The 11,432-nt window shown below is 36.9% G+C and overlaps 1 protein-coding gene across 1 annotated transcript in view; it reads left to right on the top strand.

Annotated features, from left to right (window-relative positions):
* The window catches only part of Smc1b (structural maintenance of chromosomes 1B), a 62,598-nt gene that overhangs the window by 568 nt on the left and 50,598 nt on the right, over positions 1 to 11,432 (top strand). Inside the window, exons 2-7 of the mRNA XM_021217005.2 lie at positions 1,806 to 1,994; positions 3,566 to 3,678; positions 3,770 to 3,973; positions 8,193 to 8,431; positions 10,138 to 10,396; positions 11,223 to 11,363. Of these exons, the coding sequence (XP_021072664.1) occupies positions 1,806 to 1,994; positions 3,566 to 3,678; positions 3,770 to 3,973; positions 8,193 to 8,431; positions 10,138 to 10,396; positions 11,223 to 11,363 (1,145 nt within the window). The remainder of the gene's footprint in view (positions 1 to 1,805; positions 1,995 to 3,565; positions 3,679 to 3,769; positions 3,974 to 8,192; positions 8,432 to 10,137; positions 10,397 to 11,222; positions 11,364 to 11,432) is intronic.

Genomic DNA, 11,432 nt, shown 5'->3' with positions numbered 1-11,432 from the left:
ACCGAGAGCCCTCACTGTCAGCCTGAGGAAAGCCAGGGTCAGCCATCGCCCATTGTTGGCCTGAGGGGACCGAGACACCCCAGACCCCCCCCCCCCCCCCCCCCCCGCTGTTGCCCCGACTCCACTGTTGATGGCTGTAGGCCCAAGGGAACCCAAGGACCGGCTGTCATCTGGAGTCCCCACCCCCACCCCATCCTTGGTTGGCCTGAGGGGACGGAACCACCCCAGTCCCTGCTGTTGACTTGAGGGGACCCACGCCCCCCCCCCCCGTTGGTCTGAGGGAACCAAGTCCCTTACCCAGCCCAGCCCATCCATCTGTAACACACCTCCTTCACCTCCCTATCTGAGGGGACCCAGAGACCTCTGAAACCCCCGTTGTTGGCCTGAAGGGACAGAGAACCTGCCATCAAACCCACCCACCCTCTTCCCTTCACCCACTGTAGACCAGAATGGGCCCCGGGGAACCACTGGCCTGAGGTTTAATGTTTCCCGACTAGACCCAAGAGCCCGGAATCCTGGGCCACTAACCCTTGCTGGCTGTCCTCATCCCTCCCAGCCTTCCTTCCCTGTAGTCCCCTGTGTCCCATCTCTCCCCTCCCCCCAGCCCCCATCTCAGCCCAACAACAGCAAGTACTAAGAATGAAATGGATTTGGCCTTTGTTGGAACAAAACAAAACACTTGTAACCTGAGCATAGTTAATAGGAAGAAAGGGAATTTTAGAGCCCCAACGATAATTTCTAGAATAGTTTTCCTAGTACTGCGTTTAAATCATTCACTGTGGATGTCTGCAGTCGGAGCACTTTAAAGTTTTATAGTTTTGCTAGAACAGACTCATCTTTAATATTCCTTATATAGCAAATCTACCATTGGGTGAAGATATCCACGAATACCCTGTGGTTTAATGATCTGCTAGGAGAGCCTTCAGTGTTTGACATATTGTTTACTAGGGGTTATTGTGCATTACAGTTGAGAGGTAAAAAGCAAACTCAACAGTGGGGAAAGATAAATTCCTTCAGCAGTATGTTCTCTTTTTTTTTGTTTGTTTTGGTTTTGGTTTTTCGACACAGAGTTTCTCTGTATAGCCCCAGCTATCCCGGAACTCACTCTGTAGACCACTACTACGCTCAGCCAGCAGTATGTTCTCATGTTGAAATATCACCTATCAAAGGTTTCATGGACTCAGTGCAGAGGGAGATGGCCATGCCCTTTATGTAGCACATACCAAAATTCCAGACTCCTAGGAGGAAGCACATATTTAATCCTAGTCATGACTAAGTTTAGGCACTATGAGCCATTATTACCAAGAAATTGTAGAAGCCCTGCCCAGATCCAAGTATAAAAATCCTGAAGATTCTAGCAGCCTTATTCTTTAGAAGATTGTACATTCATTTAGCGTTTTCAGTTTTTTAAGTATAGAAGTATAGTGTGCTGTTGTAATGTTTATGCGATCATTTCTCTATAAAATGGGAGTTACTAAAATCAAGTTGGTAAATGGTTTGCTCCAGTGTGATATCCAGTGATGGGAGAGTGCTGAGATTCGTGTTTGTTTTAATTTTATTCAGTTAATTCATTTTTGATTCATGTATTTATATCCTTACATTCATACCACTCTGCCACCACTACATGAAAGAAACAGACCACCTACCTGGAGTTTTCTAGTCACATCGATTTTGAACAGTGACCAGACAAGATTTCTGAGGCTTGCATATTGGTTATATTTCACTTATGTTGGTAGTTTGATTTCTTTGGCTCTGAGAAGGTTTTCAGTCATTAAGAATGAATCTTTAACTCTTTTCTTCTCCAGGAAAATCTAATGTAATGGATGCACTTAGTTTTGTAATGGGAGAAAAAACAACTAATTTAAGAGTAAAAAACATTCAAGAACTTATTCATGGAGCACATATTGGAAAACCTGTTTCTTCTTCTGCAAGTGTGACAATTATATACATAGAGGACAGTGGAGAAGAAAAAACATTCACAAGGATTATCCGAGGTAGAGAGAGAGAGAGAGAGAGAGAGAGAGAGAGAGAGAGAGAGTGTGTGTGTGTGTGTGTGTGTGTGTATAAGTGTAAATTATAGTTCAGGGTCTGATTGCCTGCTCACTCTTTGAAGTCTGGGACTTACTAATCACTGGTATAGTGAGTACAAGATTTCTTTTTCTTAGAAGCATATAACAGAACCTGTTTTATTTCCTGTTAAGACTCTTGCTTAAGCTGACTCACTTGTTCTATGCTCTTACTGTCAAGTAACACTTTTATACTTGGATATTTGCTTAAGATGAAGGAAAGAGCCTACCTTTAGCATGGATACATCATACGACTTCTTCCTCAGCTTCTCTTTGCTTGTTAGTAAATAATTATATGTATATTTTTGGGATGTATACACCTAAAAACAACTTAAATACATTTATTATTATTCATGAATTCTCTATTACTCTAATAAACTATTATGTTTCATCTGTAATAAATATATCATGCTTGAACTTTATAGACTTATAAAAAATAGGAATATATTTTATTGTTGTTTCCTGTTGCTATTTCTATTTCACTATAAATATACTCCCACCTTCCTTCCTTCCTTCATTCCCTTTCTTGACAGGGCCTTGTAGTCCAGGCTGACCTTTAGCTCACAATCCTACTCAGGCTCTAAAGTACAGACATTGCACACATGCACTGTTATGTCTGACTTTACTACATTTCTAAAGAGTAAAAACTATTACTAACATATATGTGTATATATTTAGAAACATAATTTAAGTATTTTTGCATTTTATTATTTGGAGTAGTCATTGGACAATTTTCTCTCTTTTGGACATTTATTAGTTGTGAGGGTTCTCAGTATGTTGTTAACACAAGCTCAAAGTGATCCTCCTAAAGGAGCTAGAACTGTAGGCCATGTCACCATACCTACCTACCCACGTCACCATACCTACCCTTTGACATTTTAAATGAGACTTCTTCGTTTTAATGAAAATTCTTTTGTTTACTGTAATAAGTGTAATACCAGCTGGGCATTGTGGTGCATCACTCAGGAGGCAGTGGCAGGTAGAGCTCTGTGATTTCAAGGCCAAACTGAGCTGCAAATCAAGTTCCAGGACAGCCAGGGCTGTTACACAGAGAAATCCTGTCTTGAAAACTAAGAAGAAAAAAAAAGTACCTTCTCCCACACGCAGAAACAACCCAACCATCTTTCTTTCCCATCTTTTTCACTCCTTTCTTTTTCTTTCTTTCTTTCTTTCTTTCTTTCTTTCTTTCTTTCTTTCTTTCTTTCGTTTTGTTTTGTTTTGTTTTGTTTTGTTTTGTTTTGTTTTGTTTTTCGAGACAGGGTTTCTCTGTGTAGCCCTGGCTGTCCTGGAACTCATTCTGTAGACCAAGCTGGCCTCGAACTCAGAAATCTACCTGCCTCTGCCTCCCAAGTGCTGGCATTAAAGGCATGCGCCATCACTGCCCGGCAATTGTTGAGTAATTAAATGAGCTTATTTATAGATATATTAGTTATATTATTGTAAAACTAGTCATTTCAATAAGAAAAACATTCTTTAACAGCTTATTGTGTTTATTTTAGGGGGGTGCTCAGAATTTCATTTTGGGGATAAACCTGTGAGTCGTTCTGTGTATGTAGCCCAGTTGGAAAACATAGGCATAATAGTCAAAGCACAGAACTGTCTAGTTTTTCAGGTAAGCAGTTGTACTCATTTTATTTGATTCATTTTTAAAAACATGTTACCACCATATCTTACATACTGTTGTGCTTTACTGTTGCTAATAGGGAACTGTAGAGTCAATATCCATGAAAAAGCCCAAAGAGAGAACCCAGTTTTTTGAAGAAATCAGTACTTCAGGAGAATTTATAGGAGAATATGAGGCAAAGAAAAAGAAATTACAAAAAGCTGAAGAAGATGCACAATTTCATTTTAACAGGAAAAAAAATGTAGCTGCAGAACGGAAGCATGCAAAAATAGAGAAAGATGAGGTAAGGTGTCCTTAAAATGTTACCAGTTAGTAAATATATATTAAATAGAAAAAATATGTTAAAATTTTAAGTTATTATCCAGACATGGTGGTACTCACCTTTAATTCTAGCATTCACGAGACAGAAGCAGGCAGATCTCTTAGTTTGAGACTAGTCTGGTCTACAGAGCTAGTTCCAGGACAACCAGGGCTATACAGAGAAAATCTGTCTCAAAAAAACTAAAGCAAACAAAAAACCCTCTTTATTAGCTGTGGGCCACTAAAAGATTCCATCAATAATGTGAAACAAAATCTGATATTCAGTAGGAATTTTTAAAAAATGGTAGTTTCAAACATTTAGTGTGTGCGTGTGCAAGCATGTTCAGGTCCGTGTATGGTAGAGGATACCTTGCAAAATTCAAGTATTTCACCCCATAATTCCTGGAAACTGAATATATGGCTTGGCAGCAAACACACTTACTTGCTATATCATCTTGCTGCCCCAAGATAAACTTTTTATATATCTGCCTATAAGAGTACAGCAGAGGTACTCAACACTTTTGGGTCTTAACTCTTGTACACTTGTAAAAGTGCTAGAGGATCACTAAGAGTTTTTCATAATAAATTACATTACCAATATTTATTTTATGTTTGCCAGGGATCAGCCTCAGCTAGGTCTGAGTTCTTGAGAGAGGGGTGTTTGAGAGCAGTGAAAAGAAACAATCATGGGTCTCTCTCTCTCTCTCTCTCTCTCTCTCTCTCTCTCTCTCTCTCTCTCTCTCTCTCTCTTGCACGTGTGTGCTTTAGACAGCTTTTTCTTGCTATTCTAAAAACTCTGGTTGAGACAGCTCTCTCTCTCTCTCTGCTAGTAAAAAATTATAAAAGCTATCTGGATAGCTCATGGGTTTTCTGTCCAAAATTAGAAAGCCAGAAAAAATTCTAAAAGAGCTATGTTTGCTCTTCAGCCAGCCTTCTCTGGATGGCTGTTAGAAAACATTCTAAAAGAGCTGTGTCAGCTCTCTAAATATTTCTTGTTAGAATTCCTAGAAAAAAATTCTAAAAGAACTGTGTTTGCGCTCTATGGATTTTCAGACTAAAGTCAGAAATCCTGTTAGAAAAAAACTTGAAGAGCTGTTTTTGATCTCCAGAGATCTCCAGACAGCTCAGCCCTCTCTAGAAAAAAATTCTAAAGAACTAACTGCTATACCTTTCTGCTAGCTCCTCTCATGCAGACCAAAGCCCAGTTTTCTATTGACATATCGATTCAGCTATTTATTACAGGTTCCCTTTTGATTATCTTATGAATCAGCATTTCCAGCCCCTAAATTCTTAGGAGACAGAAAGCACACATTTTATTTTAACATTGTAAAAGAACTCAGATATCTGCCTACCTCTGTTAAGCATATAGGATAAACGAGTACACTGTCTTCACATACACCAGAAGACGACAACTAATGCCATTACAGATGGTTGTGAGCCACCATGTGGTTGCTGGAAATTGAACTCAGGACCTTTGGGAGAGCAGTCAGTGTTCTTAACCACTGAGCCATCTCTCCCGCCCTAAAATTATATATTTTCAAACTCATGTTTTTAGAGTTCTTTTCCACAGTCCTAAGTGCTGTCCTTAAGGTCCCACTGTTGACCATTTTGCTGAGACATTAGCCACACCTCCTGGACTAATGCTGTCTCAGGTTATGGAGTTGTTAACAGAGAGGACATTCCTTGAAGGAATGTGAAAATATGTACATTATTATATAAACAAGCCTTATTCCCATGGCAGCCATTAACACTCATGGAAGTCCATGTCCACTGACTGGCCCTGTCCCAGGGGCAGAAACCATGTCATTCTGTGTCCACCAAGGCCATGCTGGTCAATATTTCAACTTTACTTCTTTATAAGCATGGGTGTTTTGAGTAAATGTGTATATGTATGCCATGTGCCTTTAGGGTCCAGAAGAGGGCAAATGGATCCTCTCTAACTTGAGTTGCAAACTGTTAGCCATCATGTAGGAGCTGGGAATTGAACCCAGTCCACTGGAAGAGCAGCCAATGTTCTTAACTGCTGAGCTATCTTTTCAGGCCTAAAACTCATAAATTTTTAATTATTTAAGTTCATTTCATGTTTACATAGCTAACATTTTAATGCATTTAACGAGTTATTATATAATTATATTAATCAGTATTCTTTCAATAAATGTACTTGATGAAAAATAAGCACATTTTTCCAAAAAAATCAAAAGAACAACACTGTATATTTTGCTTAATCTTTAATGTCTTGCTTAATAGATAATAGTTGGATTCTCACAAAGATTTCTGAGTTTTTTACATGGGTGATACATTCCAACTCAAGCTTTCCCAAAACCATTTCTTCATTAAGTGCTCATTGTTCAGAGCACCATTTAAATTAGTATCTCCTTTTAAAAATTATATTACTAATTTTATTTTGTAATAAAACTTCTATATAAAACTACCTTGTTTATTTTTGTTTGCTTTTTTTAGTAGTTTCTGAGTCCTCTGCCTTCTATTAGAAAAACTGGAATATAAGCTTTATAAGAACAGGGATGGTTTATCTCATTTCATTCTTTACCATATTCCCAACACATAGGGCCGAATCCCACATGTAGTACTCAGTAAATATTTGAGAAAATAAATGAAAGGTGGATGTATTCTCCATTAGTAATATTGCTCAGTTTCTTCATATTATGAATATGTGTGTATGTATATACATATATATATATACATACACATATATATATATATATATATACATTTATATATATACACTTTTGTTTATAAGTTACTTGTGAAACTTTGTTGACCAGGAGCTCACATTATGAGGTGGTGACTCCTCCCTTTTTTCTTTATTGATAGTGCAAATTGAAGAAAATTCTATATCTGTAAAGGGGTGAGCAGTAAGTCAGAACATAGTATTCACAGCATAATGAAATAGCTTATAGAATGGCAGAATTTAAAATATTTTTATAAAGACAATTAGAATAATCCAGCCAGACAGTGTTGGTACAGGCCTTTAATCCCAGCACTTGGGAGGCAGAGTCAGGCGGATTTCTGAGTTTGAGGCCAGCCTGGTGTATAGAGTGAGTTCCAGGACAGCCAGGGCTACACAGAGAAACCCTGCCTCAAAAAAGCAAAAATTAAAAATGAATAAATAAATAAATAAATAAAAATAGAATAATCCAACTTCCTGATTTTGTTTTTACAACATCCTTAATGGGCAACTTTTGTTTATAAGTTACTTGTGAAACTTTGTTGACCAGGAGCTCACTTTATGAGGTAGTGACTCCTCCCTTTTTTCTTTATTGATAGTGCACATGTGAAGAAAATTCTCCCATGGGAGGATCAGCAATATGAACTAACTAGTACCCCACAGAACTGTGTCTCTAGTTACATATGTAGCAGAGGATGGCCTAGTCGGCCATCAATGGGAAGAGAGACCCTTGGTCTTGTGAAGATCATATGCCCCAGTACAGGGGAATGCCAGGGCCAGGAAGCGGGAGTGGGTGGGTTGGGGAGCAGGGCAGGGGGAGGGTATAGGGGACTTTGGGGATAACATTTGAAATGTAAATGAAGAAAATATCTAATAAAAATTGTATTTAAAAAAAAGAAAATTCTCCCTTTTCATGTGTAATTTAAAATTCTAATAGTCCTATTTTTTTATCAGTGTAAAAATTATTTATTAGAACAAGAATTCTACTTAGAATCATTTACTGTAAAGTAGCTATGGAGTTATTTATTTAATCTCCTTTCAGTTATGGTAAAGAAGCAGATTTCAGCAATGTTAAGGGACTTGTCAGACTTTCTGAGGACCCATGCTAGCAGGTGCCACTTCACTGTCACAGCCTGGTCTCTTAAGTGCATGAATGCAGACTTATCTTTTGGTTGCTGTTTTATTTTGGAAATATAGCCAGAAACCTCCAAATAATTCTGCTTTTGTTCAGGAATACTGTCTTTTGGCTGGATGTGGTGGTGCACACCTATAATTCTAGCACTTGGTAGATAGATAGGAAAATCAGGAATTCAAGGTCATCCTCAGTTGCATAGCAGGTCTGAGCTAGCTGGGCCACATGAGACCATGTCCCTTTCTCAAATAATGAGAGTGAGAGAGCAGGGAAGAGATTATTCTTTATATGACATTTCATTAGAGATAGTGTGCTAATACAGTAGTTGAGTTCATGAACAGAAGCTTAAACGTGTGCTCTTTACCTTTCCCTGTCCATGTATAGGCAGAACGTTACCAAAATCTCCTTGAAGAATTGAAAATAAACAAGATACAACTGATGCTTTTCCAACTATATTATAATGGGGAAAAAATCAATGTTTTAAACACTGAATTAGAGCAAATGGACGGGAATTTAAGTGTTATAAAAGACACTCTTTCTCACCATGAAAACATAATTAAAGCTAAGAAAAAGGATTATGGAATGTTAACTAGACAACTACAGCAAACAGCAAAAGAACTGAAGTAAGTTTTTAAAATAGATGTTGGCAGTTAAAATTTTTTATGGCTTTTATTTAATCTGAGTGTGTATTCACGTGTTATGTGTGTATACTTATGCACCAACTCATGCTTATTAAAACATGCATGTGGAGGCCAGAGGATAGCCTGCAAAAGTCAGTTCTCTCCTCTTAACCATATAGGTCCTAGGAACTGAAATCAGGTTCATTCTGTCAGCAAATATATTTACCCAACTGAGTCATTTCTCTGGTCCAACCGTTGTGTTTCATGTAAATGGAGAAAATGTAATTCACATTTAGAGGTTGATATGTTTGAGGAGACAGTACTGGGGACTAAACTTAGAGCTTCACACTTGGTAGGCAAGTACTTTACCACTGAGCTATATTCTCAGCATAGAAATTAAATTTTTTAAAAATTTGTATTTTGTTCTGTTCTGTTCAGTTTTGTTTTAGACATAGTCTCACTGTGTAGCCCTGGCTGCCTTCAAACTCACAGGAATTTGCCTGCCTCTGACTCCTAAGTGCTGGGATTAAAAGTGTGCACCACCATCTCTGGTGGAAATCAACTTTATAAAGTAAAGTTGGGAATGTCTGTAGATACACAGAGAAGTTAAAAAGATCATGCCTTTCTCTCATGCTCCCATGCTATTTCTCCTATTAACATATTACATAAATATAGTCTCCAGTTGCAAGAAGTGAGAGCTGAATAGCAGAAACAGAGGGGTATTTTTAAAAAGTGGTTAAACTATGAATTTGTCAAAATTAAACTATTATACCAAGAGTGAACTTTAAACAAAAATTTAAAAACTGATGTAAGAGAGTTAAGGATACCAAATGGATTGCAAAATGGGACAAAACACTAACTGTATTCCAGATGCATCAAACAACTTTATTAGTGGAGTGGGAAGAAAAAGTGGTGACTTAAGTAATTTTTAGATTGTAAATTATGTTTATATATGTATATGTGTATACAAAGTGTAAATGCCTCTGGAAGTGTAAGATCTCCTGGAGCTGGAATTACAGATAGTTATGAGCCACCCAACATGTCTGGGGGAATTTAATTCTGGTCCTCTCTGAGAGAGTACTGTCAACTCCTAATCCACCTTTCTAGATCCCTAGCCTAAGTAATTTTAAAATCCGTAGATGTTAAAAGAAGATAAATTATACAGAACTATAGTTATTATAAGTGTAAAATTGTTTCTCAAGGGGAAATGGGCTGGTGTTTTTGAGAGAGGGTTTCTCTGTGTAGCCCTGGCTGTCCTAGATCTTGCTTTGTAGACCAGGCTGGCCTTGAACTCAGAGATCCACCTGCCTCTGCCTCCCAAGTGCGGTGATTAAAGATGTATGCTACTACCACCAGCAAAAAATCAAAACAAAACAGAATTTCAACAGTACTGTTTTCTCTGGCAACTACAGATATGCCTAACAATCTCTGCAAGCTAATTTTTAGAATTTAATTTTGAATATTATTTGATCAGAATTACTTTCATTTTGGCCAAGGTTGATGATTCATATTCATGCCTTTAGTCCTGGCACATGGGAGGCAGAGACAGGAAGATCACAGCATTCAAAGCCAGCTTTGTGTACATAGCTAGTTCCAGTTTAACAGGGGCTACATAGTGAAACCCTGACTCCAAAAAATAAAAATATAAATAAAATAATAAATTAATACTTGCTTATATGCTAAAAATAAAAAATATTTTTCCTTTTTAGATCTGTTGAAGCAGTTTTAAATCAGAAGAGACCTCAGTACATTAAAGCTAAAGAAAACACTTCTCATCATCTAAAAAAATTGGATTTGTCCAAGAAATTGATAACAGACAATGAAAAACAATGTTCTAAGCAGGAAGATGGCATACAAGCCTTAGTGGCAGAACTGGCTGATTTAGATAGAGCATGGAAAAGTTTTGAAAAGCAGATGGAAGAGAAAATCTTACAAAAAGGGCGAGACATTGAATTGGAAAATAGTCAGGTGAAAAAAAATGAAAATACTGGAAACATTTTTTATTGTTTCAGTTTTAAATTAGAAAAAAATAAGAGATAACCCCTGTGATAATTTATTAAGATTATCCCTAGAATGTAAATTGTAGGAATTAGCTTTTTTAAATCTGTTCGCTGAATCTAAATTTAATCTCGATACTGTTATTTTTCCATCATATAGTTAGGTGGTGTTATAATATTTATAAATTAATTAAAGCCTGGTACCACCTGGGATTATATAGTAATACAAGTTAAGCAATTGTTACTATTTTAAAAATAAAACAATTCTCTTAGATATCTAAATGTAAATATCAGATATATGTGACTTTGAAAAAACTTAATTGACAAGGGAACTAAGATGATTTTAACTTTTCAGTGATATGTTAATAGTATAATACAGTATACAAGATTAAAATTATTAATTAGTAAAACATACAGCTAACCAAAAACATGTAAGTCAGTTTTCAAATATTCTTTCAACTAAAGTATCATTATTCATCTCTTTCATTGAGTTATGCTAATCTTGTATCACACTATACATACACCAGAATAGTTATAACTAGAAAAGTAAAGTACCGTTTTCTCTAGATTGTTTTTTCCCTAGATTTTCTATCAAAGACCTTATTATAGAGTTTGTCTTGACTACTTCGTTATACTATCTAAAGAGTTTTTAATAAGGAAATTTTCTCATATTAAGTTCACATATTTTACCTGGAGAAGATGGCTAATTATGATATAATTTGTATAAAGATTTTGATGAGAACAGGATGTCATATAATTTCATTAAGGTGAATAATATGTCAATGCTGTTTATATAGCTGGATCGTTACAAACTGCTTAAGGAGCAAGTCAGACGGAAGGTAGGTATAATGACACAACAACTGGAAAAACTGCAGTGGGAACAGAAGGCAGAAAAAGAAAGACTGGCATTTGAAAAGAGGAGGCATGGAGACACTCAGGTACCATGGGTTCTATAGTCATAGTTTAGAATTAATTGCCATGAGATGTTGCTCCCCTTTATATTACCT

Source organism: Mus pahari, chromosome 17 (assembly GCF_900095145.1).
Source record: "Mus pahari chromosome 17, PAHARI_EIJ_v1.1, whole genome shotgun sequence".
NCBI classification, from domain to species: Eukaryota; Metazoa; Chordata; class Mammalia; order Rodentia; family Muridae; genus Mus; species Mus pahari.
Note: the sequence above shows the minus strand (reverse complement) of the source record. Positions and strands in the feature narration are given on the sequence as shown.